Below are 19,037 nucleotides of genomic sequence, written 5' to 3'. Positions count from 1 at the left end.
AAACAATTTATAGTTAGAGATATAGTTCTTTTGTTATGCAATGACAGGCATAAAATTATCAGTCCTACAACAAAAAGGTCAACATTTTGCTTCTAACCTTATTAAATAATATGTATTAATAAATAATCGGGTTTTTAAAAATAGTTCTTAAAGCCTACATGGGCTTCTTTGTGGTCCTAAAGGCTAGTGCTTTCTAAGTCATTAATTTTCTAACAAATTTCTTTCTGGAGGTCTTAATTTGTTTTAATGGATTTTTAAAATTATATTTGGCGAAAGTTAGATAGCCTCTTGTGCACTTATTAAAACTGCAACAAAACCCTGACATCTGAGATATGAGACTAGAAATGTAATGCATTTGAACCACACGAAATCTCATCTTTCCTGTCTGTCAGGTTGAGTGACTGATTGTGGAGATTGAATGCTTGGTTTTAAGTAGATTTCTTTTTGCTATTCATTTGTTTCTTTCCTTTTTAATTTTTTTTTCAGCCACAGGCATCATTAAACAGTTTTTACTCTGTTATTTCTAGCAAAGCTGGGAACCTTTTTGAAAAGAATGCTGCACCAATCTTGCACTTATCTGGCTTGGATGTAACTGTGGTTAAGGTAAGAACTGATGCGTCCTGCTACAGTAGAAATATTGACTCTCTTCTTTCTCGAAGAATTGAAATTCAAATCCATATGCATTTGAAATTCTCAGTTGTCCTGTAGACATCTTAAGGAAGAAATAAATACTGAGCTATTAGGCCAACACCTAATCTTTTTAATTCACAGTTGGTTTTCAAACAGTGTAGTGAGATTTTAATTTTCAGCTAAAGCAGTACATGTGCTTGTTTGTCTGTCTCAAGCAGCCCTTCTATAATTCATGTTTGAGAAAAAACTCTAAATATTTGAGTGCTGGCTAGCGGGGCGTGCCCATTGCTGTTGAATTTGTCATTTCTGCCTGAACTTGAAGAAATGAAAAGTGAGGAATTTTGACATCCAGTTAAACTGTTCAGATTAATTAAAAATAACCTTTTATCTTTACACTGAAATTATTTCTGTGTCTCTCCAAATAATTCAACATTCTCACCACAAAAACAGAACACTGAGCTCTAAATGGTGTGAATAAACACACAGGTTTCCTTTGGAAAGAGAAGAACAACAAAACTTTGAAGAGATTCTGCTCTTTCTGCAGTTTTTTTGATATGTGATATGTGGATTGCTTAATAGTCAGTGTGTCCTAACAGCAGAGTACTCTGATATGCATCTTTCTGTCTTGGAATCTTTTCCACAAGGTTTAGTATTAAAATGCTCTTTTTATTAATCCCTTTCTCTGATCATTAAATGTACCTAGTCCCACCCTAAGAGAAGAAATCATTTTATAAGTCTTAAAACTGATGCTTGGAAGTGTTAGACCCAACAAGTTGGCAAAACAGGGCTGGGCCAGGAAGTGAGGTTGAGATGACTCTGGAAAAGACATGAATTTTTCAGAAAACAGTTTTAATGGTTTAAAAAGTCAGTACTCTTTACTGCTAAATCCATTGTCAGTGGCTTTCAGGCAGTGGCCTTTTGTGTAGTTGATGCTGTGTTTCAGGAGATGCACTTGAGCACTTTGGCTGTAAAAAAAAGTGGGAGTTTTTCTGCAAGTGATTGGCTCCTGGATTTGTTTCAATGTCATATTACCTGGAAATAAGATGGTTGCTGTGGTATTCTAGATCTACTGAGTAAGATTTGCTCTGATATTTCATTTAACCTCTGTGTGTGTGTGTGTGTCTGTGTGTGTTTACTTGCACATATTGTATTATGCATCAATCTGGTTTTGTAAGTTGGAAAAAAAAAACAACTCTGAATGTAAGTAATATACAGTACTGTGTGCCTATATAAAAATAACTATTAACCAAATGGATAGGTGATTATTTCTAGGAAAGAGATATACTAAAAATAGTCATTTGAGTGCTCATGTTTGGATCTCTGTTTCTTCAGACTGATTACGAGGGACAAGCAAAACAGCTTCTGGAAATAATGGAAAATACAGATCTGATAATTGTTGCAGGAGGAGATGGCACAGTCCAAGAGGTACTGCAGGAGCCTGGTTTGTTGAGAATCATGGTTGGGCTGAAGGCAAGAAGATTGAGTCTGTGCAATGCAGCAGCCTCATAACAACTGTTCCTAGAGATCTGTGCAGTTAGAATCTGTGTTTTTAGTAAATGTTCTAATATTCTGGGGACAGAACACTCTGCTGGTTGGTATTAGTCTTAAGAGATGATGGGAGGGGGGACAAAAAGAATGGGTGACATAGCTGTCTTCCAGAACTTTATTCTGGAATGAGCAAACTCTTTGGAGTGACATGATTCTAACTTGTTCTTTCTGTGTGGTATAGTTGTAGTGGTTTGATTTTCAAAGTTCCTTCCTCTCTATAAACTCCCCAAGAGGAATGCATATTTTGCTAAGTGGGAATCAGATAATTTAAAAATTACGTGGGAATGATAACAAAGCTTGGAACTTATTTAATAAATGCCTATTGTCAAGATGATTAATGACTGGAGCAGAACTGGGGGATACTCTCTTTTTCAAGACTGTATTTTATTCAAGCAGTTCCTGATTTCTAACTACTGATTTCATAAGACAATGGCTTAATGAATACAGTGACCTTAAGAAAAAGGGATCAGAATGCATCTGTAGGTCATTCTGGCCTTGTGTTAATTGCACTGACCAGTGCTGGTTTTGCATTATGCAGAGCATTATTCAGTGTTAAAACATTTACACTGGCATTGGTTGTGGTACCAGCATGTACTCGGGCACACTCATAAACCTGCTGTTTCCAACATGTTTGCAGGCTGAACATTCCTCTTTTCCCATGTAAACAACTGTAGCACCTTCCATAAAAGAGTAGCTGCTCCTTAAATCTCCAAGATTAAATGTGGTTAAGAACTTCATCTGTTCTTATTGTAACTGAAAAATAAAATTCTTAGAGCATTTCCCATGTTTTTCAGGTCATAACTGGACTTCTCCGTAGAGCAGACGAGGTGAGAAGTTGTCATTTTAAAAACTGTGTTTATTTCTTGGAGTGTCTTATGCATCCACTGTGATCTCTTGGCCTCAGCTGCCTCCAGCAAATACTTGGCTTACTACTCTGAAGCCAGCTTTCTGTGCAGCCATCCAGCTGGGCTACTGTCCTGCAATGCTGCCTGCTGTTCTTTGTTCCCTTTCTGAGTGAATGCAGTGACTCCCAAGCCATGGCTTTGGGAAGTTTCCAGCGTCAGAGCAGGGATTGTGGAGAAGCCAAATGCTCAATTTTCAAAGACCCATGGACCAGCTGTGCATGCCACTTTGTTTGGCAGAAGCATTGGGCAGAAGTACATGTTTTTCTTGTGTTTGTACAGGCTTGAAACTGAATTCAGTTATGGTCACACTCCTACTGCTTTGGGATTGCTTTGCTGTTTCTTCAAGCAGTGCATACCTACCTATGCAGATGGCTGTACTAAGCAAATTTTAACCTCTCAAGGTGGATCACTCTGAATGGAAATGAGAGAGATTTTTCTTCTTCAAGTGGGAGGACAGTGTTATTGAAGAAAGGAGGGAATCATTGTTCCCAAAACCTTCTGGCAGGAGCTGGCTAAAACTCAATTAAAACAATCCAGACAAGATTATGATGATACCCTTGGCAGCTAGAATTGTATCTGTTTAGACATTTGCTGTGTCTGAATGTGACAAGGGGGACTCTGCAACCAAGTCAATATTTTTAAAGGAAGGCTAGTTATATCAATTCTGGTGCATCATTGTTTTAAATCTAATATTATTATAGTTGGATCCTGAGACTTTTATAATCTGACAATAGTGAAAGCAAAGTTTAGAGGCTTTACTGGCTAGTTTGTCTTTATTTTTTGGCTTCTTATCTTGATGTAGCTTGGATCATTTTGCAGTAGTGTAGGGAATTCTGCATCCAGCACAATTATGGGTGGAATACTGCATTGTAGTATTGCCACCGTGTCACTTCATGTTTTTGGCCAAGGAATTCTTGTCCATCATGTCACTGTGTCCTAGGAGTAGAGATCTGCACTCGAGCTGCCTCTCTCTGTGCCCTGCTTCCCTTTTCCCTCGGGGGTGTCACACCACTGTTGCCTGGATAAGAGCCTGTGCAGGGTATTCCAGAAGCCTTGTTCCTAGCAGCCAGGGGAGCAGAGCTTGACTGCAGGAGCTGCCAACAGCCTCTCATCTGCACACTGCAGGCAGTGCTGAGGAAAATGAGAGCAGGGTGTTTGAGAGTGTTAGCCACCTGCAGGTGACACAGACACAGCAGGGCAGAGGGCGTGGGTGTGCAGTGAGAGGGAAATTCCTAGGTGGCTGCAGATTGGCTGTGTCCTGCTGCTGCTGGCAGCATCCCCCAGGACAGGCATGATGCACTGGGGTATGGGGTAGCTTACACTGCTTTGCTGACATGCTTCAGAAAGCAAGGTTTGAGATGAGGTACAGGGTAATAACCTGCTCCTTCAACAAGCCCTTTTGCTGAACAGCTGTAGAGAAAAATAATATGGTCAGTGACTTCCAAAAATTAGACCTTCTGCTGCTTCATGATTTGGATGGCAGAGGAATCAATTAATTTCCTTAAGTGAGAAAATCTCTTTGCTGTGCAAGGTTACTCTGTCAGAGGGGGATTTCTGCTGTGGTAAATGGGATTCAGAGCCTGTGATGCCTCCATCAGTATTAAGAAAGATGGCAGATTGCTGACAGAATCCATGCATTAGTTGGGATGTGGCTGCCAAAATGCATGTAACAATGCCCTTAATGATCACAGAGAGCTCTTTTGTACCCAGTTGGCAGTGGTGGCTTCACGGATTTGGGTGCCATGTTCTGAGTCATTGTGTGAGGAAGTGCCTGGTGCACAGTGCCAAAGGGGTGATGCCAGACACAGCTGTGATCTCCACGCAGGAAGCTTCATGCAAATGTTAATTTCTTCTCCTTATGTGTCCAGGCTGCCTTCAGTAAGATTCCTATAGGATTCATACCCCTTGGAAAAACTTGCACTTTGAGCCACACACTGTACCCTGAGAGCACAAATCAAGTCCAGTAAGTATCACATGTTTCTGAAACATGGTTGGTTGTTTTCAAGAAGCAGTGCTTCTTGGTAGCTTGATGCTTTTCTTTTTCTTCTGTGTTACATAGAAGTTGGCAGTCTCTGGGCAGAGCCTGATGATTCTCTGGACTTACCGGAGTTAATGACTTCCAAAAACTGACTAAAAATTAAAAGAAGGAAATGTATGTATTATTAGATATCATTTGCTGTGGCTAATTTCTCTGTGATCATGTGATGCTCAGAGTTTAAATAGGGATTAAAAGGATCAGCCTCTTAGGAATAGCAGAAAGTGTATGACAAGGATATAGCAAGGATTTGACAAAATAAGCCAAAAATAAGTCCTCTTTCTGACCCTTCTCCACTCTAAGAATTCTAGAAACTGGTCCACATATAGGCTGGTTAGGACCTGCAAAGTAAGGTATACAGCAATATGGGAAAGGTTGGTTCCCATTACTGACTTTTGCAGGGCAGGGGTGACTTTTCCCTGTGATGGGACTGATGGTGGCAGTAATCCAACAACCCAGTTCTTCAGCAGCCTCAATATGATCCAGTCTGGTGGTATCTGTTGTTTGCAGTTCAGTTTGCTGCAGGATTGTTTTGTCCACTTACAAAGAAAAAAAGGGAGTCAATCTTTCTTTTCCCCACACTTCATTTCTTTTCAATTTTTCCCTTCCTCTCCTCTCATAATAATAAATATATTTCTTCTTGGTCCTGAAATCTTTTCAGTCTCACTCTCCCAGTAACTCATTAACATTGTTCTCTTTGTGGAGCCCTTGCTGGTATCCATCATACATTAAACCCACGAGTCAGCTGGCATAACATCCTTCCTTAAAACTACCAGACTGCTTTGAAGCTCAGAAAGGTGGACAAGGCTGTCATCAGCAGCTAAGATTAAAATAATAATTTATGTTTGGGTTCTAAAGAAGCTGTTTGAAATGGATGATCTTCCTGTGCCAAGGTAATGAACTGTGCAGGTGGGACTGCAGCACACTGGAGAAGTTGAAGGTAATTTGGTCAATAGGCTGCTTAACAGCCCGCACCAGTGGCAGAGCCCGAGTTAAGAAGTGCAGAAGTGATATTTTTTGAAGAAATATTTGGGCTTTGGTTCCTTCAGCACTCTCTTAGGAGTGTAGGAACTCTAAAGGTCTTAGAGAAAGATAAGAGCTGGGAGAGAAGATGGGCTGTGAGAAGAACAGCTTCCTTATCTGTCTCAGTATTGTAATCCTGATGAAACCAAGGACAGTTTCTCCCACAGATTCACATCAATATTGGTCTGGATCTGAAAACTGCATTTTTTTCCTTGTCCAGCTGAGACATTTGAAATGTATGCAGCATGGAAAGTAAATGTTACCCAACTTTGAAAACAAAGAAGGGGTTTCAGTCAAGTATATGCGTCAAGGTTTGAACATAGACTGTCTAGTGGGCTTAGACACTTTGGTTACAAAATCTTTACAGCTTGAAATGACAAAGTGCCCTGGCTACTGCCCACAACTTACTGGAGACCTAAACAGTATGGGCACTGCTGATAGGTAGATTTACATTGATGAAAAACTTCAAAATAAATTAACACACAACTAATGCAGTTCAATCTCAGACACATGAGTTGAGACCAGTCATTCTGTCCCATTCTCTCCCAGGCTGTAATACTTGCTACCGCTAAAATAAAACCCGGATTTGGATCCTTAGTGTGTTAAGTATCTGAAACAGGAGGCAACACAGTTGGCCTCTGACCTCTCAAGTTAACTCAAAAAGGAGGAATATCTCAAAAGCTTAGGCTGATAATTTCCTTTTGCTGTTTTCTGTATTTTGCTGTTTGTTAGGTTTTGTCATGTGTTGCAACCACCCATTTTGCTTTCTGATTTCAGTTAAGTGCAGCACGTTTCCCTGGGGTTTTTACTTTTGCTAAAAAAAAGCCCTACTTGGACTTGTAGTGAAATTTGCTGGGAAAAAAAAAAAGTAATTTTAAAGTTTACTCATTTCTTTTATTCCTGTTTGTTTTTCTTTGCTTTTTTCCTGTTTGTTTTGCAGACATATTACTAATGCTACATTGGCCATTTTGAAAGGAGAGACAGTTCCACTTGATGTCTTGCAGATCAAGGTGAAAGCGTCTACTTATTTGAAAAGCAACATTTCTAAAGCTTTCCCATTCTGATTTTTTTATGTTTATGGTATTCCTCTGTGTCTTGCTGTTAGGAATTTTAGTTTATGATATCAGCAGTTCTGCTGGCAGTCATTTCTCCACCATGTGCTATGGCATCAGACAATCTAAACAGAAGAAAACACTAGAATGCCTCAACATTGCCTTTCTTTGAGACTCAGAGTATTGATGAATACAAAACTTACTACAGTGGTGTTTCTATAGCAATGGTGAGAGCAGTAGCTGTCTGCTGATTGGATGCATTCATGTGGATTGTGAAGTTAATAGCTTTCTTTGACAAATGGAAAAATACAAAATTGGAAAACCTTTGACTATGCCTCATATGGTTTCTGAATGTTATTTTTCTGTTCAGTTGTAGAATGGACATTTCTGCAGCAAGAGTGTTGTGTTGCTGTGCAGAGCTCCTTGCTTTTGGCTAACAGTCAAACCCACGAAATGAAAATGCCATTGCTGGGTGTGCAGTCAAACTCAGGCTACCTGTTCAAAACTTCACCTCTTATATTCCTCTCTGGAGCAGATGGAGTGTACAGTGCTTAAATTCTGCTAAGCTTTATTGTTGTTAGCTTGTTGTCGTACCTCTTCTGTTAAATTTCTGTGTAGAAATTTAACAGACATTTTTATGTAGCTATGCTGTTTTTGTACCTTTTTTTTCCAACTTTATTTTCTGAAGTTAAGAGAAAGCAATTTTGCAGTGTTTGTTTTTCTTTACAGGGAGAAAAGGAGCAGCCAGTGTTTGCAGTCTCTGGTTTAAGATGGGGATCTTATAGAGATGCAGGAGTTAAAGCTAGCAAGTAAGAAAATACTATTTTTTGAAACAGTCCCCTTTTTAGTATCTGTTGCCTAAAAAGACACATTCCCCTCTCTCATTTAAGTCTTTTTCTGAATGTAGGCATCTGACAGGCAGAGGCACCCACTCTTGCTAGATCTTTCATTACACACATGGGAGTGTAAGATGTATCAGAATTCTTGTAAATTGAAATAAATATTTGGTGCTGACCTGTTCTTTTAAGTATTTACTTTCTTCTTGCCTTGTGGTATCTGATTCTGGAACTTTATTCAGATTGTAACAGGGGGAAAATCTCTCCCTTGAGTAAAGTCTAAGTAAAGTAATTGGCCATTGTTTTTCATCATCTGCCAATGAAAAGCTGTGTGTGTACTCTGAAACTCAATTCCAGCAAGAGACATTAGATGCCGTAGAAATGCCTTCAGGTTCCTGCCAGAAGTGGCATGGACTGTGCTATCTGATGACTGTTCTCAGGATGCTAAACTCATAATTACTGGGCTTTTTCCAGATGGACACATAACATGTCAGTGTCTGTGTATCCAGTGACAGGTATTATCTGCTGAAGGAGCAGCAGAGCCAAAGCAGCTCACTTCCCAAGCTCTTATGGAGGAAGTGCAGCTATAAGGAAATACCATGTGCTTTGTGAATGAGCTGTCAGGAAGGAAGAGGTAGCAGACCTGTGGAGTTTGTCTGGCAAATGTTTGAGTAGGTTTGAGAGGGGATGGGGGAGATGCAGTAAATAGTCAGGTTGTTTGTCCCTGGCAGGCCAGGGACATTCTTAGTGGGCTGTGTAGGTGCTGACTTGGCTGTGCTGCAGGCTCTCCTGCTAATTGCAGCCCCCAGTTCAAGGAAGTGCACTTCCCTCTGCTCTGCACTCCTGCTGGGCTTCCTGCCCATGCTCTGCTCTTCTCCTGGTGTCAGCCTTCACATCTTTCCCTGCAGCACTTCCCTTTTGTAAGAGTCCTTTGGGCTCAGTGCTGGAGGCATGACAGCACCTTTGGTACATGAGGCACACGAACATCCTCAAGCCCTGCTTCCTTCCATAAATGTTTTTGAATGCAGAGAAACATGTCCAGCTTGGAAAGCACTTCAGCAACAAATGGACAAGTGCTCAGAGTCTGCTTGGATCAAAATCCTCGTGTGCTACTCCTGGTTTTATACCTTCCCACTTCATCCACTTTTGCTCCCTGTGAGAGATGGGTTATTGGACTAAAAACATTTGGTGTGTTCCAGTGCAGCAGATCTTAAACTGAAAAGAACTCAAAGGGAGTTAAGCCATAAGTCAGAGTTCCTGAAGTGTGTCTGACAGTCCCTCTGCTAATGACTGTGCTGCTGGAGACCTGGTGCTGTCTTGTTACTATTTTACAGACAATTTCATGGCTTGAGGGGAGTGGTGGCACATTTGCATGCCTTAATGGTTAATGAGATCCTTAGATCTGCAGAACTCTTGAGCTGGTGGTGTTCAATGTGCTTTGTTGACCCTCTTTGGTGAATGACACTGATCAAAATGTGTGCCAAGCTTGCCTAAATACAGTCACATCTTTAGCTTTAGCTGTACCGTGCTGTGTGGCTGGCAGGGTTTTTATTTTGTAAAACTCTGATTTTGATGTGAGAATCCTTTGGGACTAATGAATGTTTGCTGGTTCTTTTGTCACTGAAGCTTTTGGTTTTTGTTTGCTTCCTCTAACCTTTGGAAATTTGCTGTATTGCATATTGTTGAGATGCACACCACGAGCTGTTAGACCACAGACCCTTGAATCATCCCCAGTTGTCTCACACAGCAAAGTAAAATTCTGGTAGTGAGATGTCCTGCTGCCTGTAGTGAAGATTATACACTGCAATTTGGTGGTGTGTAACTCAGGATAGGGATGTCACTGCTAGGCTGCTGATGTGTAGAAACTATCTTACAGAATCAAAAAGCTAAAGGTTGTCAGGGAGCACTAACTCAGTGGCAAACAAGTCTGTATGCTCTGACTTCAGGCAGAGTTTCTCCCTTTCCCAGTATTGACTCCTGGATATCTTAGAAGTTCTATTTCTGTTCCTTTTCCAGGTACTGGTACCTTGGGCCTCTGAAAACCAAAGCAGCTCATTTGTTCAGTATATTTAAGGTAAATAATAATTGTGAGGAGAGTGTTTGGGAAATGAACAGGCTGACTTTGCTTTGTATAATATGTCTGCAAGCTTTCCTGAAGGATTCTGGTAACAAAATAAAATGGGCCTAAAACTCAACTTGTTAAAAAGCCTACCAACTGATAGATTTACTTCTGAAGAGAGAAAGGAGAAAAAAATACTTGTAAAATTTTTTTTAAATTTTTGCTCCAAGATCACCTGGGGAAGCCAGTAACCCCCTGTGAAACTGGTGAGCAGCAGTGGTGAAGTGCTAAAGTGCTCAGCCACATATTCTCAACAGTCTTTGTAATAACATTTCACTCTGATTTATTCCTCTGGCAGAAGGGTCTATAATTAGACTGCTCATGCACATTGATAATCAGGCTTCCTTGTGTAGTAAAATGAACATGAAGATGAGTAGCTTTTATCTCACCTTAAACTTTCCTGTTGCTTAAAATTGATCCTGGAAAGATTAAAATTTGACCTGTGTTAAAGGTAAGGCATTTTCATTCACATGGTTTTCCTTTTCTCTCAACATATAAGGAACCTCCTGAAAGGCAGGGAAAATGCCCAGGAGCTGGTACAGTAGATCAAATAGTGCAGTCTAGCCATGCTGTCTGTGACAATGCCAATGCTTCCTTTATAGGCAGCTCCTGTAAAGGGAGGCTTAATAGTAAAGTATCCAGAAAAGTTGGGATGGCTTTCCCCCCTCTCATCCACAGAAAATTTGAGGTTATGCTTCTGTGTTCTGGCATTCTAGGTAAAAACCTATTCTTCTTTTCTGTCCACCTCCTTTCTCACTTTGAGTCCTTAGGTTCAGCTGGGGCTAGTGATAGTGGCTTTCTCTGGTGAGCTATTAATTGTACATTAAAAAGATCTGTTTAATTTGCTGAAGGTTAAAGAGAAGTGCCCACTTCTTCAGCCATTTAGATAGAAAACTTTCTACCTGATCTCACCTAGTTGTGATATTCACATTGCTTTATGTGCCTCTTATATTATGATTTTGTTAATTTCTACAAGAAGTGTCTCCAGCCTGTTGAGTTTAATCTCTTCCTGGCTTGTGTTTGCTGCTCCACACTTCATATTTTCTGGTTTTACTGCGGGGGGTCTCTTGAAACAGGATGATGCGTGGCTGAAAAAAAGTGTAATTGGAAATAGCACCTCTCATATTGGTAGGGGCATTGTTATGAGTGTTATCATCCCTTCTAAAATACACAGGCTTAAATTATCACAGCATTGCTGCTTTTCCATTTAATCATTAATATTTATTGTTTGTGTACTGCCCTACTGATACAACCTCTGTTTGTCCTGCTTATTATGGAAGTATTCCTTGCTCTCAGAGGTGTGAGGTGAATTAGTTTACCAACCTGTGCTATATGATCCAAAACTACTTCTGAAATTTTGTACCTGGAAAAATAATTGTACTGAGTTCATGTGGGCTCTTGGCTGTGTTGTTTTAGTATATAAATTTAAAAAACTATTAAATGATTCCCTCCCTAAATCCTGTGTTTGCGGCATTTTGGAAATTATTTTCAAAACAATGACAGGAAGTGAATTTTGTCAGTGTCTGGAAATATTTCAAAAGCTAAGGTTCTTCTGTAGCCCTGGTGCTGGAATCTGAAATATCACCAAGAATAATGTGTTGGTACTTTATTTTTTTTTAAGATGCTTTAGGGAGCTCACATGACTTGCCTTAAGAGCTGTTGAGTTGCTGTTCAGAAGCACCTGACTCTCAGGTCAGGATTGTTTGAGTTGCTGGAAAACAAAGGCCTGTCAGGTTTTAGTGCCCCTTGGCTGCACACAGCACTGTAGGCTTTGTCTGTTTGCACTGGATCCTGCTGAGCAGTTGCTCTTTGAGGTTGCCTTTTTTGCCATGCAGAAACCAACTGTGCTTTCAGACATTACTGGTGACCTGGCTGGTTTGGGTTGTTCCCTCCAGCCAGAAGCAGCTGTGTCACCCTGCCACACATCAGCAGCAAAGGAAACATCCCTTCACCCTCTGTTCATCAAGGGGAAAATGCCCTTACTTCTGTGCAGGGAAGGATTAGATTAGTGGATTTGGGAACTGTGGGTAATCTTTTTGAAACTGCAGAAATGTCATTTCCCCCATGAACCTGGAGACTGGCGAGCCATAAAGTAGGCTGAGGCAGTGAGGGGGCCTGAGTAGCTCTGCAGGACTGTGTGTGAGTACACAATAATTAGGCTACAGGACTAAACAGAATAAACAGGACATGCCCTAAGCAAAATGTCCTTTATCTTCTGTCTTTTCTTTCCATGTAAATCCAAGGAGTGGCCTCAGAAACATCAAGCTGCTCTCATGTACGTGGGTCCAACTGAGAGACCTCCAGAAGAGCCGGAGGAGAAATCATCCAGACCTCCTTTGTACGTGAGGCTTTACAGACGGCTTCGATCATACTGGTCATCCCCAAAAGGTGGGCTGGCTGTGCTCTGGCATCAACTCACATGCAGGCTCTACTCCTCTAACACATCCAGGGGTGTGTTGTGTGGAGGGCATGTCTGCTTCACTGCTCTCTTTTTTGTTACTGTTATTTATCTGTTTGTTTCCTTTTTTTATTTATTTAAACTATTGTTTTTGTCAAGACTGTTATAGAGGCGTCTGTTAGAAATGGAACAGAGTAGTCCTGCCAGTGTTTGTGGTCTCATAAGCAAATACTCACTTGTAGAGAACCCAGGGCATTCCCTGGACTCACAGTTGCCTTTGCAGTGGAGGCATCCATTGAGGATACTTGGCACTTCTGGGTGAGCTTCTTGAAATCTTCCAGCAGAATGGCTTCTTAGTGAGCTGGGCAGAGAGGAGCAGCTTTTGTTTTTCCAGGGTGGGGAGAATTGCTGACACAGAGCAACAAATGTTGCTTTAAATAGAACGGTAAAATTTGGGCCAGGCCTAAATTTCTCTTAGTATGTGAAATTCTTTCTGTGCCATAAATTTTGTGTTCTCTGAGCCTCTCTTGGGTTGGGCTGCTGTCTGGGCAGTGCACATGGCAGGCCACAGGAGGAAGGAGGGTGGGTATTCTGCTAAGACCTGGTTCCTCCTTGGCTAGCAGAGGTGATTCATGTAGGAGCATGAAGCAAGTGACCTGGATATGAGAACTGAACTGTGGAGCTGCCTCCTGTAGAAAATGTGTTACCACAGCCTCCTGAACATTGGATTCCTGGTATTTTGGTGCTAGCATTTAACGGGTTTTCTAAATGTTCCTGTCACCAGCCCAGAAGATATGTTAATCTCTGGACATAAGGATTCACAGGGCTGTGATGTACTGGGCTTGACAGTCTTTTCTGATACTCTGCAAATGCTGATAGTATTTTTTCTTTTTTTCAGTACTCCTAAGCTTCCTTTGAAATTTTTAAGATTTTGACATTTTAGAGAAACAAAACTACTAACCAGAATGGCTCAGACTGATTTTTGTGTCTGGCATCTGCTTCATAGTGATCTGTGTAATTAAATTGTGCTTAATGACTGATACCTTCTCTTCCTGCTACACAGAGTTCCCCCACGAGGTAGCCCCGGAGGACTGGGAGGAGCTGAAGCTGTCCACCATTGAGCTTTCCATTGCAACTCGGAACAGGCAGCTTGACCTAGCAGTAAGACCCTAACATAATGGGATTCCAAATGCTGCCTGCCCACAGAGTTTTCCTGTCTTGCTAAACTCCTATTCTTGGGTGTATATAAATAACATTTATGGCTTCATGGAAGAAGAGGTCCATGATCGAGGAATGGGCAAGTTTCAGATCCAGTGTGAAAGCACAGGAGACCAAAGTAAAACTGGGATGCAGTGGGATCAGAAAGAATTTGTACAAGGTTTCAGTAGCCAAACAGAAGTTTTAGGATTTCCCATGAGTAAAAAAAGCACCAAAAAGCATTCCTTTCTCTCTTCACTTATGTGAGAGTGATTCTCTTTTATCAACTGCTGCTAGAAGGAAGCTGAGCCTGAGTGTCTGGCTGGAATTTTTTATTTTTCTCTCTTTTTTTAGACTTGCAGAGTGGAGTTAAAAATAATTGGTACTAGGGAAAGGACATGGGCTACACTGATTTGAAGGAAAGGAAGTGCATGTAGTTGAAAGTATAGAAGCATGGCATCAAAGGAACTGTTCCTGTCATAACCTTCTCAGCACGTTCATGCTGTTCATTCACTGTTTTAGAACCTCTCTTTGGCTTATGCCTGTGTTTTGGTGCAATTTTACTGCTGTGAAAGCTATTTGGATAGATGTCAGTCTTTAATTTTACAGGAAAATGCTTGCGCAGTGATCCTATACTTGTGAGCTGCCCTGCATTTCCTCCTCAAGGGTGCAGGAAACCCTTCCACTATACCCAGGCTAACAGGAGGTGTTGAACTTTCTGCAACATATTTCTTCCTTAGAAGTCAGGGTCTTTAAGAACATGAAAATGTGAGTTATATTGGTATGTTATCTTGTAGGATCAGACCAAAAGAACCCAAACAGGCAAATTTAGTTTTTTTTTAAATTCTCCTGGTTTCTCCTTAAGAATATGCCACCATGAACTTTAGTTTGTTCTTTGTTGTGGTTTATGATTTGGACTGTCAGTGTCCTAGTAATGGTAGAAGCCAGACAGAGACTAGTATTTGGGTATTTTTGTAGTGGTTTCTAGGTGACATTTGAACAGAAGAGTTTTGGTTGTTGAACTGGATTGGAGCCAGTGATGTAAAGTAAAAACAGACCTACCAAGAACAGAAAAAGTATCTGATTGCCTCAAATTCCCTTACGCTCTTCCTGTGGTTTTGTCTGTTTTGCCTCCCTTAGGCCTTCAAGAGGCACTTTAATATTGGTTTTGAAAAGAAGGAAGTGATGTAGGGTTCTCAGGTCTCTTGCAAAACCTAGAGAAATGGACAAGTTCATGTTAGGCCAGTTGTACTTTGCTGTTTCTTGAGTTGGGAAGTATCTTGATATTGCATCTTTTTTTCTACAAGTGTAGATCCCTTATTACTGTATTCAAGTCTCTCTCTTGAAACCATTGTCCCTGTAGTCCTCAAAGCTGCCCAGCAGCTCTCTGGAATCAATACCAGGCCATATCTGCTGCCAGCCAATCTGTGTCTCACCTCAGACTCATGCAGAGGCTGCCCCATTGAAGGGAAGCTGATAAAGCCATACAGGTGCAGCTCAGGCAGTGCCTCTGCAGAGAAGCAAAGGAATAAACCAAGTTCAATAAATAGATGCATTTATTTTTAATTCTGTCATTTTGATTGCATCTGCACACTGCAACTTTTGCCAGAACAAAAATATTAAAATACATTAAAAAGAAGCTGTATCTTTTAATCAAAATTGCTTTCCTGAAAAAAGCTGTACTGTGTACTCAGTTTAAGGGCAGGCTGTAAATAGGAAAGCTAAGTAAGGAGTTTAAAGGATTGTTACCAAGGACACTTTGATTTCCAATTTGTATTGTTTAAAATTCTCTTACTGGGGTGTTTGGTGGCCAAATGTTGTATCATTGTACTATTGCTTAAATTCATGAAAGACCCATTGAATAGAAATTAAATAAGAGCCTAAGAGATCTGCTATTGTCTTTAAATATAACAAGAAGCCAAGTGTGTGACTCATTATTTTGCTTCTTGTGGTATTTATTGAATATTCATTAATGGGAAAATAAAGTCTGTAATTCCTAATTCAAATCTCAAGTTGAGATTTGAATAAAGCATGAAATGCAGAAATGCATCTTCTGCCTCCTTTTGGGGGACAAAGGACTGGCCATTGTGTGAACATATTGCAGTATCATGGGTGTGGCATTTTCAGATGTTAACTGCTTGGTTCCTGAATCCTTTTTTGCACAGCGCACTAAGGACTTCATGGACATTTGCATCGAGGCAGAGAGTGTCAGCAAAGGGGAGTTTGTTCACAGAGGGTGAGTATGGCAAGGCTGCAAAAAGGGGGCAGGGTCTCTGAAAAGTGTGCTGGTTTTCTCTCATACTGTGCTGCAAAATTCAGAAGCAGAGGACTGCAAAGCACACCTGTCAGTACTGCTCTCAGGGACTAGGACTTTGATTCTTTGAAATTCTTACTCATCTTCTGTTTCTGTAAACAAGGCAGAACTCCAGAACCTGGAGTATTCAGAACCTGGAGTTCTTTCTAGCTTCTGAGTTTGCTATATCTTTCATCTTTTCCCCTGTTGCTGTAAGTCAGTACTGCTTGGATATTACTGTCCTTACTGAGTTTTATAGGCAGCTGTGCAGACTTAGCCCAGAATCTTTTAGCCCTAGCTGCTCAGTGGATTGAGAGGTGGGTCATAGAGCTGGTTTGTTTGTACTAGTGGTACCTGGGAATTCTTGAACTGTGATTAGACAGGCCCTCCTCTAAGAAAAGAGCTTCCTTATCTCAATAGCTCTTGGGAGAAATTAGGTCTAGGCTGGAAGAACTTTGGAAGATGTGAATTAAACAGGGACTTTAAGCAAATGTGTTGGTCCTGCTTGTATGTGGAATAAGAAAGGCTGCAGGTATGTAGAAGCAGTGTGTGGAGAAAGTGAATGCTACTGCTTCCTTTGTGCTGTGATGTTGTCTTGCAGTGTGCTTGTTCCTCCTGCTCTTACAAGAAGCAAATCAGAGCTGCCTTTTTTGGCTCCTTCTTACAGTCCCACTCACAAATACATTGAATCTTCAGTGCAGGTTTTACCAGCAACAGATTTTCTTATTGAATCCAGGGGAGCTCCTCTCCATATTACCTTTTAATTTGCTGTTTTCTCAGTCTTCGAGCTCCCTCTAGTGAAATCAATGGGGGGATTTCAGTGCAGTTTTAACTGCTTGTCATCACTCTAATAATTCCTGCAAGATACTTGTTTATGATACTGATGTCAACTCAGGCCTCTTATTTGAGCCTCCCAGGAGCCCCAGTAGGAATAAAATCTTCAGACCTGTGCATACACTGTAAGTCAGGTTACCACCTGCAGCTGTTTTCAAATTGCATGAGCATGTGGACTGTGGTTGCCTGGGACTGATTTGTTTGCTTTGAAGGCTACAGAGGGAAAAGAGGAGGCAGTTTTCCTGTTAGAAGCAAGAGGAATCTGGTCTCATAAAGGAGATGTTATTCTGGGTTCTCAAACACTTTATTGGCAGAAAAAAGTAGACAAGCTTGTGTGACTTGAGGCAGGGGTATTCAAGTGTATTCCTAGTGTAAATAATACCTCCTGTGTTGACTGGACATGCTTCCTGCAGGAGTGTGGCTCATTTTCTGACTGCAGTTACAGTGTCGTGCAGAAAAAGCCTCTGAGGAGCATTACCATAGCCCTGCTGTTGAGAGCTAATTAGAGGCAGTACTGAAAGCTTTGAGCTGTTCAAGCAAAGTTCAGAGAAACAAGCTCTTTTGATTAAATAGCGCCAAAAAGCCTGTAGGTAACAAAGAAAGACAAAGAGAGGTGTGGGGGGGTAGGGGAGCAGTTGGAGGGGATGGTTAGTTCTACAGAGAGGAGTCAGAGCAGAGCAAAGGTGCCCTGTTTTTTCAAGGCAGAATCAGGGTGTTCTGAGGTCCCACTGTGCCTTTGCCAGCTGGATTTGAGTTAAGCCCATTATCAGAGGCCCCCCATTGCCTAGCACCAACAGGGTTTGTCTTTGGAAATGTGTGAAACAGCTCTTTCTTTTTTCTTCCTTTTTACTGCATAGTTTAAATACCAGAATTTGGGGGGTTGAAAAAGGTTTTTAAGGGAAATAGCTTATCAGTGCAGGTAACAAGAGGTTTTTATATTGGAGAGGGCACTGACATGAGCTGATGAGAACTGATGGGTCACACAGAGAAAACCACACATCCAGCAGGAAACTGCCATGGCAGTGTGTGGGTGTGAGGATGCATCAGTGTGCTGCAGGGCAGCTGCTCTTGGATTTCCAAGAAAGGAGGAAGTCATCCCAGGTGTATAAAAGTGCCCTCTGGCTGTGGATCAGATCTGTGTGAACAAGAGCATCTACAGCAGCCATAGAGCTGATGTTTAGATAAGGGGGGAGCAGAAGAGTTGTTTACAATGAAGTGAGTTGTTTACAATTGAGTGCTTACTAAGGTGTGCTGCAGGGAAGGAGAGCAGGCATGGGAAGTGTGGCATCAGTAATCCACATCCTGGTAGCCAGTTTAGATTGTGTATATGAAAGTGTGGAGAGCTGTCACTCCAGGGCATGGTTGCAGTTATCCTCCCCAGTGCACAAAACTGGAGTTCTTTGTTAGAGATCTTACTCTGACTCATTTAACACTGGCAGCTTCTGGATATGAAAATGACATTCCAGTTGTGTTTTATGTGCAGTAGGTGTTGTGGTTTGCTCTCTGCCTGTATTTTTGTGGTCCAGCATAGAGTGGGATGCAACAAGCAATGGAAACTTGCTGTTAGACTTCTGATCTTGTTCCTATTTCACATTGCTTGTTCCTATTTCACATTGCTTGTTCCTATTTCACATTGGTCTTGAGTGAGGAGTAGAGTCTAAGGGAAATTAGTTATAATTTCTTTTCTGCTGGACCACTAGAGAGGCAATCACTGCAGGTGGAGTTGTCTTATTTGCTTCTATGAGTGTTCTCCTTTGAATGATCTTGAATTCCATGTCGTGGCTCTTTGGAGTTTACCTTGACCCCACAATTACATCTCTATAGAGCTTCATGTGCCTTCATTGGCCAAAAAAAAAAATCTGTTCGCTCACCAGAGTATGTCTTGTATGTATCTAGGACCTTGTATGATAAACTCCAAGCAGGTTAAACTTAAAGTGAGGAATCTTGCTGCTTGTTTGTACAGCACTGTATAAACTGACAGTATTGCATGCCATCAATGATTTATAATTTATATTGCTGGAGGATGTTTAATTCCCTCACAGTCACTCATCAATCTTTTAGTGTATACATATTTGATTAAAACCAAACTTTCCACATTAATATTGCTTCTGTCCTTCCCTGCCCTTTCCTTAGCTTTTCTTCCGTTGTCTTTGATTTTCATCTTCTG

At 41.1% G+C, this 19,037-nt stretch overlaps 1 protein-coding gene across 1 annotated transcript in view; it reads left to right on the top strand.

Moving 5' to 3' along the window:
* AGK (acylglycerol kinase) overlaps positions 1 to 19,037 on the top strand; it is a 37,108-nt gene that overhangs the window by 13,883 nt on the left and 4,188 nt on the right. Inside the window, exons 4-13 of the mRNA XM_071422469.1 lie at positions 528 to 603; positions 1,963 to 2,055; positions 2,973 to 3,005; positions 4,952 to 5,046; positions 7,082 to 7,151; positions 7,923 to 8,002; positions 10,046 to 10,103; positions 12,392 to 12,536; positions 13,610 to 13,707; positions 15,909 to 15,979. Coding sequence (XP_071278570.1) covers positions 528 to 603; positions 1,963 to 2,055; positions 2,973 to 3,005; positions 4,952 to 5,046; positions 7,082 to 7,151; positions 7,923 to 8,002; positions 10,046 to 10,103; positions 12,392 to 12,536; positions 13,610 to 13,707; positions 15,909 to 15,979 — 819 coding nt within the window. The remainder of the gene's footprint in view (positions 1 to 527; positions 604 to 1,962; positions 2,056 to 2,972; positions 3,006 to 4,951; positions 5,047 to 7,081; positions 7,152 to 7,922; positions 8,003 to 10,045; positions 10,104 to 12,391; positions 12,537 to 13,609; positions 13,708 to 15,908; positions 15,980 to 19,037) is intronic.

This window comes from Agelaius tricolor, unplaced genomic scaffold, assembly GCF_023055355.1.
Source record: "Agelaius tricolor isolate 1412-34295 unplaced genomic scaffold, bAgeTri1.0.p SCAF_3, whole genome shotgun sequence".
In the NCBI taxonomy this organism is placed as follows: Eukaryota; Metazoa; Chordata; class Aves; order Passeriformes; family Icteridae; genus Agelaius; species Agelaius tricolor.
The sequence above is the reverse complement of the archived record's forward strand: the minus strand, read 5'-3'. Positions and strand labels throughout refer to the sequence as shown.